Raw genomic sequence first — 16398 nt, forward strand, 5'->3', positions numbered from 1 at the left:
GCATGGATTTATTTGTAATTATTTCCCATCTTTGATGAATGAAGGGTATTTAGACTTTAGCACTAATCACTGTATTTTTCGTCTATAAACATTTGAGGCCTGTAAGAAGGAAGACAGCTGCAGAGGCACTCTGCAGTTTGTTCGTTGGTTACTTGGATGGCTTCATTGATTGACTTTGTAAACACTTAGTGATCAGTGTGGTCATGTTTGCTTTGCTGTGGCTGTAAGAGAATATTGTGGGATTTCTGTTGCATCTGCCTAACAGTGTTTTGCATCAGAGAAGAGACTTAGTAAGTCTGAAACAACAGCAAAAAAAAATCCATTGAGGTAAGATTAATGATTTGGCCGATTCTTTACAGTTCCTGTAGCATCCCTAATATTTGTATCTGATGAGTTACATGGGAAGAAGTGATTTTTTCAGGCCAAATAGAATTACCTCATTTTTTGTAGTAAACTGCTTGAGCTTGAATTTCAAAATTCTAGCAACAGTTTATGCATAGAGATTTCAAATGTTGTTTAACCTCTGCATCCTACTGTCTTGACAGCCAGTAAGGTATTGTAGTTAACATTCATTGCCCAGATACAGGCCTCCAACTGTTGGTTGGCTGGTAAATTAGATATAAACATATACAAAATATTCAGAAATCATTGGCACCGATTAGCAGATACCACTTAGGGAATTGTTAATTGTTCATCATGGTGTTAGTGCTAATATCGGGATTATGTGCTGAGTGTTTGGAAAGGAACCTGTTGTTAGCATTTTCATGGGGAAATATAAGTATTGTCTGTAATATTCTGCTTATGAAATTTACCTTTCCATGAAATAATCTATTAGGAATTTGTAATTAATGTTTTATCTTGCATTTTTTCTAGTCTTAAAACCTTATTATTTTTTGTGGAAATGGAGATAAACATTTTCTCTTTATTATTTTTTAACAAAAGAAGTATTATGTTACTTACTAAGTTTCCAGAAGTGTAAGACTCTACTGTAATTATTCAAATATTTTGATAGAAATTTACCTTAATTCAACATCCTTATTATCTTTGGACTTGATTCTCCTTTGTAACAAGAACTGTATAGATGATTCAGTCATTAACTGTGTTGAGGATTCAGCTGCAGTCAATATTCTGTGGTAAACTAACTTTCTCGTATGCATAGATTGATTTCTACCATCCTTTGCTCTTGATAAATGTGTTGCAGAAAACTTGGAGCATGGGGAAAATGATTACTAGAAATAATACTTATAACACATAGATAATCAGAGAACTTTTTTTAGTCTTTTTCTAGGATTTCAGTGTATTTATGTAGAAATCGTATTATTTGAAAATAGTATTCCCCAAACAGCGTGTTTTCTGAACTTTTTGTTGAATCTCACTGTTTGCTTTTATCTACAATCTTGTGACAGTGGACTGTTCAATGTGTGGGCAGAGCAGGGGTGACACCTGCTGTATTGGTGGTTAAGCCTGTATGATTCAGTGCATGTTACCAATGGCAGTAAGCACATCAGAAACTTGTGCCTTCTGTGTAATACACGCATCAGTATGTTTTCATGTTCAGTTCACACCACACGCATCCAGCTTGGAAAAGGTTAATATTAAACATTTGTTGATTGCTTTAGTGGGTGTATATGTATTAAAACAATTTTTAACTATGGAAAACAGACCAAACACGACAGCTGCTTTAAAAAAATGTAGTTGGCTCAAATGGATTCCCAAGCCCTGAATGCAGCAAGGCAAAGGTCCTCCATAAAAGGGTCATTTTTCTGTAGCTTAAAAACCTGCTGCTGTTTTCTAGGTGTAAAGCACCAAGACTCACAGAATTCTTTCTTGGCATTTTTGAATGCGCCTACCTCTGCTCTGGATCAATTTGAAGTAAGTGTACGGCTGTTCTTATTTTCAGTTAGTCAATGAACTTCTTACCATTACTGTTTCATATAGAATACATGTTTGCTGAGAGTTTATTACTGTTTTAATCATATTATTCCATATATACTTGTATACAACAATATGTGAATATTGCTCGTGCTTTGCAGGGCTGACTGTCTTCTCTTGAACTCTTATAATCACAGTGAATTCTCCCTAAAATGTTGAATGCAGAAATTTTCCTAATTTCATAGCAAACACGTAAAGCAGAGGCACTCAAATGACTTTGGTACGTGTTCAGAATAATGCTAAGTAATGTGAATACTGGTTTGGTAAACTTGAAAGTATGTAAATAATCTTTGATTGCATTCCATGAAGTTGTTGATACTGTGCAATTATTAGTCTGTTTTCATTGTCGTTCACAGGTTTCTAAAGCCCAGATAATTGCTGTTCATTTCCTCTCCACAGAACCTAATAAATAAATCTCATTAATTCCTTTGTCACGTTTAGAATAAAGGCTGGTTTAGGTAGACAGCACGGATGTGGAAAAGTGAAACAAAACTATACGTTCCTTATCCTCTATTTTAATCAACAGCCAACAGTGCATCATTTTTCTTTAATAAAAATATCTAGGGTGAAATACTGGGCAAACTAAATTCACTGGGGACAACACACCACCTTCTCAGTTATATATTTGTTGTGAAGTCTGTGCTTGTTTTTTTCCTGATCTGTGTACAACATCATCACATTTAGCTACAGAAGACATCCCTGATGTTATTAACCTTCCAAAATTAACTTGCTTTTATTGTGTATTCATTAATCCATTGTTGTCTCATGAGACACAATTAATACATTTTTTCATTTCTTTTTTTTTATTATTATTTCTCCTATAAGTTACTTCTAAAATAAATTTCTTGTTGGATTGTGGGAATCTTGTTTTACTGAGTCAATGCAAGAAAAGCATTTGATTTTATGTGTAGAATATTAATTGTCTATGAAAGGCAATTAATGAAAACTTCGGTAACATTTTAGCATTTGCCATTTGTGGTTGTTTATTTTTGTATTTTTATTTATATGTTTTCTTGATCCATCTCTTTTTCTGTCTCTCTCCCTTCCTTTGTTTTTTTCTTTACTGCTGTTTTCATTAAAATAGGATTCTTTTTCCTCTTCTTCATCCTCATTGATTGATTTTATGGATGACGTAAGTCTTTGACTTTCAAACCAGTTAATCCCTCAATAACAGAGATCAGTTGATTGATCTGGAGTATTTGAACAATAATGCAGTCAAATAACATGCTGCAAATGCAGTGGAGAACTATATCTGTAATACTTACCATTTCTATATATAGATAAACATGCATTTTTAAATGAAATTGTTTTCTTTATGTGAATAATTCTGTCTTGGAGAAGGTTGTTTCTATTAGGGAGAAGCTGCTTTTGGGCTTTTACTTTAGAAAATGGTTCAAAATTACTGACATACTTCTATCACTTACTTCTATTGCTTCATGTTACTATTATCAATCATTAGTTGTTTCCAAAACTCTTCTGGTCACTTAAGTGGAAACATTTCCTTTTAAGCCTGTATTGCAGGCAGTAATCTTTATTTCAACTGTGAAGTGACCTTCGTGATTTCTTTTTTACTGCCATTGAAGATGCTAATTTTTAATCACAGCAGTGTTTAAAATTTGCCCTGATTAGCTGCTTGCTAAGGAAATTAAATCACAAGCTGAAAATTGACTGCATTATATTTCTTTCAGGCTTAAGTAATAAGCACATAATTGCATATGCTAAGAGGCTTTAAATACTCTGCATCATGTGTAGGAAATCACCCACTGCCATTCTTCATATAGTGTGTTTGCGTCTGTGTGTTTTTGTGTGTATTTGATATACACAAGTATGTAGCATTTAAAGTACAATAGTCATATTTGCATAAAAATGCAGTTTAATTTATTTTATTCTAGAAATATTTGTTGTGAACGATGTAACAAAGAAAGTATCATATATACATCTATTCTACTGATTGCATTTCATTTTACCAACTCTGAAAGAACCCTTTTTGTCTAGGTGTTTTTATCTGTAAATTAAGTATATACCATAGTTGAATTGTGAATGTACATTTGTACATTCTGCAGAAGCGGATTTTTGTCCTCATTTTTGCATAGCATATAGAAAACTTTGTCTTGCTGGTACCATTGGAATTTTAGTGCACCAAAAATATTACAAGTGTAGCTTCCTGTCTTGTTGAATGGATAATAAATGAATTTTTATATCCTTTACTGGATCAAGGAAGCATTTTCTATGTTGCCATAACATTAGGAACACCTTGTGTCAGCAGGCTCTTTCATACAAAGGTACTTCTAAATGAAGTATCAATTACTCTCTTGCAATGATTGATGGAGGGACTGGAGCACACACACTCAGATGAAATCGTTTGGTACCCAGCTTTTATTTTTGGAACTACTCCAGGTATTAATGTATATAATGTTGCATCTGGGTGATCTAACACACAGAATCAAACTTCTGATGCTGTATCTTCAGGTTGAGCCCAACAGCTGGTTTTTTTCTCAGTTGCTGTGGGCAGCAGTACATTTCTGGGTTGCACTAGAGGGGTTAACCTTGCTAACAGAAAGGCAGAATGCTTTTTCACAAGTCTTCTGGTGAAACTCCAGAACCAGAGTTTAAAGTCAATTTTGCATCTTTCTTTACTTGCATGATTATTTGATTCATTCATGGATTCTTAATACCTAGCTTCAGTTCTCAAGATGAATGTTTTTTATGTCTCAGCTAATTAAGTAGGTTCAGTGTCCGTATATTTGGCTGAACTTAAAATGAGGGGCTCCTCCCCCCTCTGTCCACTATCTTTATCCTGATTCTCTTCTTCTCCCCCCAAATAAAAGAAAAGCAGCCTATTTACTGGATATGACTTCCATTCCCTTTTCAGTGTATCTTTTTGACTGTAGTTACCTTGAATGGAGATGTTTCCTGTATAATCTCAAGGAGAGTTAGACCTATGCTCAGTCATACCTGAGAAGTGGACGGGTTCCTTAAATTAAGTCCAGGAAAGAATTAGAAGTCCTTAGGTTAGACTCAATGTAGGATGCTTCTCAGGATAGCCTCTTCTGTAATCAGGATCCCAAAGCAAATATTAACAACAGCCTGTAATGTTTCTCTACCCTCTGTGCTTCATCACAAAATGACAGGGTGTAAACAGCGCTGATTTTGGCTGGCTGATTGTATCTGACATTTATTAGGGTGGGTAACATATTCTGTGTCTGCTGTCCAAGTAGTGTAATTGTTTATCACACTGAGAATTACTGCATTTAAATGCTAATTGTGTCAGTGAGGAAAACAATAGCTGTGCGTTTCCTCTGGAGAGAATTAAAAAACAGATATCTCACTGTCTGTAGCCTGCAGATGCCAAGCAAGAAAACATGTAGCTCAGTACTCCAAGTAACAGTCACTGCTGCTTCCAGCTATTCCTCCTTAAATCCTCAATACTTGGTCAGTTCTACAGAACTAGTGCTGAAATCTTCATGGTTGCAGAAGCTATTGTGTCCAGAAATGACCCTTGTTTCTGCTGTGCATGTGAGAGAGTGTGAAAAAGAGTAGGAATAGGTTTTGCTGTCCGTGGTTTCATGTTCTGGGGAAAGGAGAGTCACACTCAGTGACTGCTGTACTTTCTTAGTCTTCACCCCTGTTGCCTTGTATGTTGCAGGCTGTTGGTAATGCCATGTAGGTCGGGAGTCTGTGTTCCCCAGAAGTGTCTGATAATGGCATTGTTGAGCAGTGGGTTTTGAGCTTCTTGTATTTGTTATACAGGTTGATCTTTGCGTGTCTCGACAGCTAATGGAAGCAATCATGTTGTTTTATTTAAAGTCGAGTCAGTGATTACTTAGTAACATTAAAATGGAATTCTATTTTCCCTTGGCAAAATCTTTTTTTTTCCCCCACTAGTTGTAAAAGATTATTTTTCTCCTGTTGTAACACATTATGAATTAAAAATAGCTTTCTTAAATCTTCCTGTGGGCTTTAGTTGAACTAAACAAATCTTGGCTTTGTAAATAACAGCTGAATAAGTCATGTTCTCAGTTTTCATTTTTAAATAGTCCAGTGGAGTGCCCTGACTGTACCTACACATTCATAATTAAGTTTAGAATAGTCCTTAGTAATGCTTTAAATTGAATATATCACACCTCCCAGAGATTGCCTTATTTATCTTGATCTCAACACAGAGATATACCAACTGCAAATCGTGCCTCTTTGGTGTAATACAGTCTACAGTTTCACTGTTACTGTCCAGTGTAAAGCTTCAAACTTTATAATGACTGTTCCTCTGTGATGTTTCATTCCTCTTGTTGCCCCAGAATACTGTTTTGAAAATGCTTTTAAAAATGAACATGTCTCTGTTTGTCTAAAAACTACGACTAGAAACATGCAGAACTGAATATTGAGCTGATTTTCGTGTCGCTGTTTGGTTTTGTAACATATTCTCCTCCTTTCTTTGTTAAAGCGCTCTCCTTCCTGTATTCCAGCTAACAAAGGCAGACGTGTAAGAGGCTGTCTTACTCTATGTGGCCCTTTATTTTTGCCTGTCGTGTACATGCCTTCGTTTAATGTATGGATCGTCTGCATGTCTTGTGCTGCTGCTGCTCTTTGCTGCTGCTGCTGCTGCTGCTGCTGCTGCTGCTGTGCTTTTTGTTGTTTTACAGCCCTGGACTAAAAGCTTTTGGATAATTTGATTTGGTAATATTTTATGAGCAGAATATCATTGTAGCTTTGTCTACTTTCTCATTTCAGTGTGGAAGTTCATTGTGAGAACAGCTCAGGTTGCTGCAGGATGAGAGATGTCAAATAAGCAGGATGAGCATGTGCCAAATGAGGGCCTGTTTGACGAGGGTGTGTGTAGGACTGTAGGAATTTCCTACAGAAGATAAATTGTGGCATTCAGGAGGCCTGCCATAGCAAGTCATTGAAAATAGCACAGAGATAAAGAGGAAGAGGGATGAATGATTCAACTGAATGTTGAATAGGACGGGAAAAATTCATACAAGGAAAACGGAATTGTATGTGTTGCAGTCTGTTAAGCTGGAAAACTCTATGATGTTCCAAAAAACAGAGTGGAATTCGAAACATGGTGTTATCCAAGCTTTGTCGGACTGCTTTGGTACTAGGTATGCTGTGCCCATTTGGAACTCATTTTGCTTCTTTTGATTCTTTTATGTATAGAAGATAATAGGAACAGGAAAGCATAGAAAGCATTTATAATGAATTTTCAATAAACGATGATACACACGGCTCCGATAGTTACCTTACCTATGTAGATCAAAGCTCTCATCTCTGTGTTCGGGGCAAGCTCACAGTAACAGCTTGTTTTTGCCCGCTCTGGCTCCAGTTCAGATGTGTTTGCACAGTGGCCAACTTTGGCTGAGGCCTTCACAGGTGACACTCTGTAGACTTCCAGACACAGAGTGTTGGAAGCCAGCAAGGCTATTACAGTTCAATCTGAAATGTTGCTTTCCTAATCTAGTGGCTTAGTTTAAAACTAATTTTAGTGATGTTAATATGATCCACTTACTTGAGCTGAGTTCAGTTGCCTTCTATACTTTCTTCTCCTTGAAGTAAGGAACCTGAAGATTACTGCTGCAATACAGCTTAGGGCTCTGCTTCTACAGTGAAGTTGGTGGTTAAATTCCCTTCAAATTCAGTAATGGTAGATCAGGTTCTGTCTGTTTTGTGGGCTTTTAAAGTTCGTAAGCAATGTAAAAATAGATTTGTAACTAGTTCAGCAGTAGTTTTTGCACCACAAAGGCTTTGTAGGACATTCCACAGCAGTTCCATCATTTATATTATCCTCGTACCAAATTTTTTAAGAGACACCATGAAAATTCTTTGGTATGCAGATACTACTTTTAAGGGAGAACCTTCTGAGTATGTGGAAATGTTTATGTAATGTTAGATAATGATCTCTGAGCTTAGCATTACAGAACAAGGAACATCTGCTTCTTGCTATGAAAAATTTTCCCATGGTTACTCATTGGGTTTATTTTTTAAATTAGGCTGTGAAGAAGTAGCAAGATTTTTTTGAGGTTAAATAGTCTTTAAGTGCACATCTCATTATCACATATTTAGGCTTTATCTAAAAAAAGAGTTTAAACTAATTAAAACAACTCAGTGTGTCTGGGGATTGACAACTTGAAGGTGTAAGTGCTTCTGATATTGGGAGAAATGAGAAAAAAATAACTGGAATATTCAAATATATTCTGTAAAGGTTGCTGTAGTTTTTATTCTGTGTACAAACCAGCCAAAGCCTTAGCAATGAGGAACAGTTGATGATGTTGCTCCGGGAAAGTCCAACAAGTAGTAGAGCCATCTCTAGGCCTCCAGCTTTTAGTTTTATTAGTAGGAGAGAAAAGCATCCTCATCTCACTTCAAATTGAAACTAACAAAGAAACCTTTAATGCGGAGTTGTCATATTTTCAGTGAAGAATTTTGCATTCTCTTGAAGATGACTTGTTATATAGGACATCAAATCATACTCATACGAGGGTTGCTCCAAAAGTAATGTCTCCTATTTTATTATGCTGGCCAACCATGTCATAGGAGATGCTGGTGGGATGGCAGCAGAGGTTGAACGTTCCCACCAGTATTCTGTTACATTTTGCTTCTTTGCAACAGATGTCAGCAGACAGGCAGTCTGACAAATCAGCATCTGACATGGAAGTGCGTATGGAACAAAGAGAGTGCCCTCAAATTCCACCATGCAGAAAAAAAATGGCACCCTTTGACATTCATCAGTGCTTGCTGAATGCTAATGGAGGCCCAGCCATGGATGTGAGCACGATGAGGCTGTGGCTGGTAATGGCAGTGACAGTGACAGTCACCTCTGCCAGTGCAGATTTTCACAAGGATGGCATGCAGGGTCTTGTGCATTGCTGGTGAAAATGCAGAGCTCATGGTGGTGGCTGCTGAAAAGGAATCTTTTGTAGCTGAGCTTTTGCTCTGTCAAATAGCATTACTGTGCTCTTTGTATCTGTTGTGGCTTCCGTGGAAAGAAATAGGAGGCATTACTTTCAGGGGAACATGCATACTATGCTGTCCCGTATAATTCTGTGTTTGGCATAGTTCTATTGTATATTAAAGTCCAGGAGACAACCCACTGAAGAAACAATATTCCTAATAAAGTTATATTCCTTTTTCTGTAGTTCAGATGGAGGACTAAAAACCTCAATTCTCTGTGAAGCACTGATTTAAGGAGATGCATTATTTGCTCTACCTTTTCTCCTAATTTTATTCTAAATACAGTTGCAATGATTTTCATAGGCTATATGGGAATTCACTCCTAGCAGATCTCTCTTACTGACTGACAAAAAAAACAGGTGCAGATAGGAAATGTTCATCCTTTAGAAGTGTTGAATCACAAATCTCCTTGAGTATTTATCAGGCCCTTGAACTAGCAGTTCTTATGCATGTGCTCACCTCTCATCCAAAGCCATAATGTATTCACAGTAATTTTTGTTGTGATTTTGTAGCTTGATTAAGAAGTTGCTTAAAACTGAATTTTTCTCTCTCAGTTCTCTCTTAGGAATTCTACTGCTTCCTTATCTTATTTTGGTAAGAGTCAAGAATTCTATTTTAGTGATGTCTTTCATTTATTTTTTGGTTGTTTTCTTTCTTCCCCCCTCTGGAATTATTCTCCTAGATTGATTCAGTTGAGAACTTTACATTATCCAATACGCCATCACGGGATGAAGATACCAAGTCTCACCTCCATTCAAGATCAAGATCTCCTTCTACAGCTAGTGAAATTGAGCCAATCGAGGTACTGGGAATTGACTTTTCATTTTGATAAAGGAGTACTCATATGAAAATTGCTCTAGCAAGTCTTTTTGTTTAGAACTAAGCTCATCATTCTGCAGGGACTGTTCAAGACCTTGTAAATAGCCTTCTGCATGAGCTGTATTTAGGGGACATTTTACATCTGGTTAGTTGATTAAGTATGGGGACTGTGTGAAGTCAGTTACTAGATACAGTCTCTTTTCATAACGTATTCTTAGCTATAAATACTTCAAAAATATTTGTGCAAAGTTAATGTCATACTGCACTTCATAAGAGCATGTTATGGAGCCTTGCTGAAAATCTTACCAATACAAAATATTGGCAAGACTCCATAAATGCAACACAGCATCTCCTTTCCCTCTTACAATATTAAATTCGCTGATTATTTTGTGTGAGAAAATAATCGAATGGAGATTATGCAAAACAATTTTCAGACATTTAAGAAATGAAAATCACACATCTTTTTAATAACAAATGAGATTCGTATTCCCGCGTCCACCCTTTGTTAGTCAGTTTGGTTTCTTTGCTTGTGTATCTGGGGATGGAGTGGCTGGCAGATTGTAATCTCTTTATTTTATTCAAGCAGTGTTTAATAGTGTGTATTTGATGTCGTTTTGATCTTTTGGGGACTACATTCAGGTTACGGATCATCCTCCTCGATCAATTCACACACCAACCATGCGGACAGCGTATATTGGATCGGGACTCTCTGCACCAAAGGTATTCAGTCATGTGTCCATGAGTTTTGTACTGTAAGGAAAAAAATATCACTCATGGGCCACAGCTTCAGCAATCTTGAGAGAGCTCTCTGGAGGGATTCTTAGTGTGGAAGCTGATTGCTTTCTTAAAATTTAACAGCCCAATTCTTATGTTATGTGGTGCTGACAAGTTATAGCAGGCATTCCAGCAAAAACACATGCAGCCATTTAATTTTTATTTACGCTGTGCTGTGTCCTTTTTCCACTACTAGTTCTTACTTCTATGAAAGTTCTTCTAGAAAAACAGTATTTTTAAGTTTACTTTTCCGTATTTTTATATGAGGTCTTTTATGAATCATACTAAGACATTACCTAGACACCTAACCTTGATATCATAGCATCAGCACAGCCATCCTCTGCATTCCTCAGAACTACCAAATAAAACAACTCTTTTAAAACCAACTTCATCTATATTCTAGCCTTTAATTTGGATAGTCTGAAATAGCCTGTGCCCAGCACTAAAGAACTGAACTCTGTTATTCTTTCTGGCATAAAAATGAGAATTCTGATAAAGTTGGATATTTTGCCTTGAAGAAAGGCAACACTCCTTAAAATAAAGTATCAAATATGCCTCTTGGAAGATAAAATACATACATATGTTCAACTCATAACAAGTGTAATGGGATTACTTTGTTAGCTTTCCTGTCTGTGGCAGAAGCAAACTCAGGTTTGAGACAGGGTCCATTTTCAATGGTTTTGTTTACAGAGGACGGTTTAAGTTACCAGTAACAAGCCTTGATAAAGGGTATTTGCAGCCTGTGTTTTGAGCTCAGATCTCACTTGAGCAAACACCCTTACATCTGTGACAAAATAACTGTTCTTCTGAAGCATTGCAGGCACTAACAACCTTTTCTGTTTGTTTCACAGCCTAAAGCCCACCAGTTTGTAGTGAAATCATTTAATACCCCAACAAAATGTAATCAGTGCACATCTCTGATGGTTGGTTTAATACGACAGGGCTGCACATGTGAAGGTAAGTAAGACAGGTACAAATTGTACAATGAGTGTTGTGGTACGATAGTGCAGGCGCCTTCTGTTCACATTTTGGATAACAGAATATATACATATGCTGCCATCTTCTAATAGTGGAAGTCAAACACTCTGAAGATGTCACATAAAAGATTATCAAGTTGTCTGTTAAATAATAATTCTGGTTGGTTTCTGCTAGAGTTTAGTTGAATTTATTCGAAATAGCAATAAGGGGCCACAGTCAGTGGTTAAGTGTACTGCCAGTAGCCTTGCTTTGTGAGGTCATTGTGTAAGGCAGTTTTTACATTTAGTTCCAATTTTGTTTCTTTCTAGAACTGAATTATTCTAGGTTTGTATATTCACAGTATACGACACATCGCATAGTAGGGTTGCCAGCTTTTTGTTCACTAGTAGAAATGGGCCTGGAAAAAGAAAAAAATCATAGGGAAATTATTTCAGTATGAGATTCTACTTTTTCTTACTTGAATGAAACCAGACGCTAGCCATGCAGCTCTGAAACTGTACAACCCTGAATTCAGATCACATCAGACCACGTGCACAAACTTACATTTCTGTCTCAGTGTAGCAAAGTTCAGTACAAATATTGGGTTGTTAGCAGAAACAAATGTTATGTTGTCATCATTAACATAGCTTTTGCACTGCAGGAAATAACCATTAAATCAATTTGTTCCTTTTCCTTCTCACAAGTGTGTGGATTCTCCTGCCATGTGACCTGTGCAGACAAGGCCCCTGCAGTATGTCCAATCCCACCTGAACAGACTAAGGGCCCTTTGGGAATAGATCCTCAGAAAGGCATAGGAACAGCTTATGAAGGACATGTCCGAGTAAGTATCAGGTGGCTACAACTGGGACACTTACTTAGGTTAATTGTTTTGCTTTCTGGGGTGGGAATTAAACTGTAATTTTTGAGGAGGCCTTTAAGGCCAGGTTGGATGGGGCTCTGGACAGCCTGATCTAGAGGTTGACAACCCTGCCCACAGCAGGAGCAGGATATCGATGGTTTTTAAGGTCCTTCCCAACCTATGGTCATGCGATTTTTGTACTCAGTTTGATCTTTGATTGTACACAGAGTTACAGATAGGTGATCAGAATTTATTTTGCTTTAGGTTCCAAAACCAGCTGGTGTAAAGAAAGGTTGGCAGAGAGCACTGGCAGTAATCTGTGATTTTAAACTCTTCCTGTATGATATAGCAGAAGGAAAAGCATCCCAACCAAGCGTGGTTGTGAGTCAGGTCATAGACATGAGGTAAGCTTTTTGTGCTGAGTGGGAGCGGGGGGTGGCAATTCAGCCTTCATAACTACTTCATGTACTACATTTCATCTCCTGAGCTGCATAGAAGATCTGGAATGAGTAAAGAAGAGAATTCTGTTCTTTTCAGGTTGGATAGAGTTTTTGAAGACAGACTAACCTCTGTGGTTAAAAATAGTATAAATTTTATGCAGGATTTGTATCTTGTTCATCTTCAGCATTATTGAAGTATTACTGGTGTCACTGGGGACATGTAAGCTGTAATTGGATACATTAAAACTTCTGGGGTGTTTGGATTTTTATGAAATACTTGGAAGGATGTTTTTACTTCTGTGTCTTCTTTATAGTTTGTTTTTTGAAAAGTTTTAAATTTAAATAGACACAAAAACAAGTATTTGGTAAAGGTTTTTTTCTATAGACATATGCCAGGAATTAGTTATGTAGCAATGCATTTGTGAGTCCTATCTTCAGATAAGGGGGAAAGTTGCGGTAACTTTAGAAATCAGATCTCGGTACTATCTTGTTGTGCCCTTAACAAGTTAAGGTTATCAGCACTATGGAAATTAAGCTAAAAAAAACCAAAAAAACAAAAAAACAAAAACAGCAAACATACAGATTTGACTCTGTTTAATTCTTTGCTATAATGTCTATGGTCTCCACAAGGGATGAAGAATTCTCAGTGAGTTCAGTCTTGGCTTCGGATGTCATCCATGCAAATCGAAAAGATATCCCCTGTATCTTTAGAGTAAGTATGTATGTCTTGAACTTCTTATTAACCCAGAGGGACAGGATTTTAGTCTGTGATGTACAGTGTGCATTCACAGAGTGCTTACTAATGTTTAACAACTTCTGTATGTTCTGGCTGTGTGGTATTCATGGCTGCAGCAATGCATAAATCTCTGCATTTGTATCCATACATATCGTACATTCTTTGTGGTAAAAATAGCACTGATAGATTTAGACAAGCACCCATCTCTATTTTACATAGGTTTTATTTTTTTCTAATCTTCTCATTAAGACCTGTGTTTTATGAGCTTTTCTGTTCATCATTTGGAATAATTTTGTTCCTGATTTTCTACATTTTCATTTCCCAAAGTTGCTTTTTGCTCCTCAGTTTGATTTGTTGAATTACTCCTGGAGCCTTGATTTTTTATTAATTCTTTGTATATAAGCACTGGGTCTCTGAAAAATCCCTCATCAGGTAGTTATTACAGAAATTCAGCGTAACATATTCATAGAAGTTTGTCAACTACATGGTGTCAGAGGATTTTGCCATTATTAACTTTTTCTATTCTGGATATTTAATTGAAGATTTGACTTCAGTGAGAAATCTTTGGTGTCTAATTAATTCCCATATCATTTCTTTACTGTATCATTGTATTTCACTTCTTGACTTTCCTGCTCTCAGGCTGTTAATTGCTCTGCATGCTGAGGGGAGATAAATATCCCAAAGTGGCTATCACTTTTATCTGTTATAGTTGTACCAAGTACATGAAAAAGTTCATAAATCATTCTTATGTATATACAGTTCTTTGCATTAATTAACAGTGAGAGCTATTGCCCTTTAAAAAAGTATGGAATGCTTTGTAAGAAATGCTCTACATTATAAAATTACTGAGATAACCAGATGTCTGTCTGGTTCAGGGTGGGCATATCCAAATTACAGGATGAGTATAAATGCATTTAAGAAAATAAATAAAGTTTTCAGATTTTGCTGAGTTATTCACATTAGATTTTTCAGTGATAGAGTTTTTCTATTAAGTAAGGCTAAATTAGTTGCATTCTTAACTCAGACAGCTAATTGAAAGAGCATCTAAATGTATTTGTTATCCTTATATAAATGATCAGGATGAAGTCTTTTATTGCATAAGATTTAAAATATATATTTAAAACTTTTTCAGGTCACAGCTTCCCAACTCTCTGCAACCAGTAATAAGTGTTCAATCCTGATTCTAACAGACGGTGAGAATGAAAAAAGCAAGTGGGTAGGAGTGCTGAATGAATTGCATAGGATCTTGAAGAAGAACAAACTCAAAGACCGCTCAGTCTATGTTCCCAAAGAAGCTTATGACAGCACCTTACCCCTCATCAAAACAACACAGTCAGCAGCAATCATAGGTATGAAATGAATCAGAAATCTGTCTCTGTAATACACACCCCCATAGACACACATTCATAGTTAAGAGCTATATTGGCTAACAGTTGGGTATTACTGTTTTGTTACTTTGTAATGATAACTCCTTCAATGGGCAAAATTAGAGCCTTAAAATAGGTGTGAATCACTGATTTTACAGTAATCTGCTTCTGAGACCAAAGAGAACTGGAGAGTTGGAAAAGAGCTTAGTCATTTTGAATGCAGCCACACAAACTATATTGAACTCAGGATATTTGAAAATGATGTTTTAATTATTTCAGTGTCAGTAATATACTTAAATAGTCCAAGCAATTTGTTAAAATCATGTCTTGTGTTAGTTCTACTAACAGGAGAAATGGGAAAATACAGGGTTTTTTTTCAGAAATTTGAAAACTGGAGTGGTTTCCAATGTTTTGTTTAGTTTTGTAGATCATAGAATCATTAAGGCTAGAAAAGACCTCTAAGATCATGTAGTCCAGCCATCCACCTACCACCAATATTGCCCTCTAAACCACAGCTTGAAGTACTACTTTTGCCCTTCCCTTAAACACCCCAGGGTCAGTGACTCCACCACTTCCCTGAGCAACCTGTTCAATGCCTGACCAATGCCTTCTTTCTGAGAAGTTGTTCCAGATATCCAAACTGAATCTCCCCTGGTGCCACTGGAGGCCAGTCCCTCTCGTTCTGTCACTAGTTACCTGGGAAAAGAGGCTGACTGAATGTGCTGTTTAGGGCTTTGTATTTATTTCAAGATATTAAAAAACTCACAGTTGTCACACTGGTTGAAAAAGTTTTTTGAAACAGAAATAACTTATCTTCTTCCCTTCCTTTCCTTTCCTTTCCTTTCCTTTCCTTTCCTTTCCTTTCCTTTCCTTTCCTTTCCTTTCCTTTCCTTTCCTTTCCTTTCCTTTCCTTTCCTTTCCTTTTCCTTTTCCTTTTCCTTTTCCTTTTCCTTTTCCTTTTCCTTTTCCTTTTCCTTTTCCTTTTCCTTTTCCTTTTCCTTTTCCTTTTCCTTTTCCTTTTCCTTTTCCTTTTCCTTTTCCTTTTCCTTTTCCTTTTCCTTTTCCTTTTCCTTTTCCTTTTCCTTTTCTTTTTCCTTTCTTTTAATGTCACAGATCATGAAAGAATAGCACTGGGGAATGAAGAAGGGTTATTTGTTGTGCATGTCACCAAAGACGGTAAGAGACTGGAAACTGATAATATTTTCCCTTAGTGACTTCATAAGGTTTTTTCTCTTTCAGTATCCCCCAGTTTCATTTTACTTGGTTTGCTCTATTACCAGCTGGGAAACTCCATGCGAGAGCAGATAATCAAGAAGCTGTTCTGTGTGCTTTCTGTTTTGGGTATCTGTGACTTTTGCCTCCTCTGCTCCTGCTGCACACTTCAGTATGGAGGCTGGCTTGGTCTTCACTGTAACCTCTACCTTAGTGCTGGAAATCAAACCTCACATTCAGTAGTGTAGAGGCATGACTATTTTTTAAATGAATTCTTAATCACACTGCAGTTGTTACTGAAGCATCTGCTTCTCCCTTTTTCTGACGAGAGTCAAAGTTTACCAGCCATTGTCA

General features: G+C 36.8%; 1 protein-coding gene across 19 annotated transcripts in view; it reads left to right on the forward strand.

Annotated features, from left to right (window-relative positions):
- The window catches only part of CDC42BPA (CDC42 binding protein kinase alpha), a 141784-nt gene that overhangs the window by 100642 nt on the left and 24744 nt on the right, over positions 1-16398 (forward strand). For 9 of the 19 annotated variants that reach the window (XM_015856962.3, XM_015856965.3, XM_015856960.3 and 6 more), the window contains 10 exons: positions 1796-1872; positions 6374-6412; positions 9563-9682; positions 10339-10419; positions 11325-11430; positions 12135-12271; positions 12554-12693; positions 13360-13441; positions 14598-14814; positions 15946-16008. In XM_015856962.3, coding sequence (XP_015712448.2) covers positions 1796-1872; positions 6374-6412; positions 9563-9682; positions 10339-10419; positions 11325-11430; positions 12135-12271; positions 12554-12693; positions 13360-13441; positions 14598-14814; positions 15946-16008 — 1062 coding nt within the window. The remainder of the gene's footprint in view (positions 1-1795; positions 1873-6373; positions 6413-9562; positions 9683-10338; positions 10420-11324; positions 11431-12134; positions 12272-12553; positions 12694-13359; positions 13442-14597; positions 14815-15945; positions 16009-16398) is intronic. The other 10 variants (XM_032443328.2, XM_015856963.3, XM_085542762.1 and 7 more) reach the window with 2 other exon arrangements.

Source organism: Coturnix japonica, chromosome 3 (genome assembly GCF_054131305.1).
Source record: "Coturnix japonica strain WE chromosome 3, WE-NBRP24, whole genome shotgun sequence".
Lineage (NCBI taxonomy): Eukaryota > Metazoa > Chordata > Aves > Galliformes > Phasianidae > Coturnix > Coturnix japonica.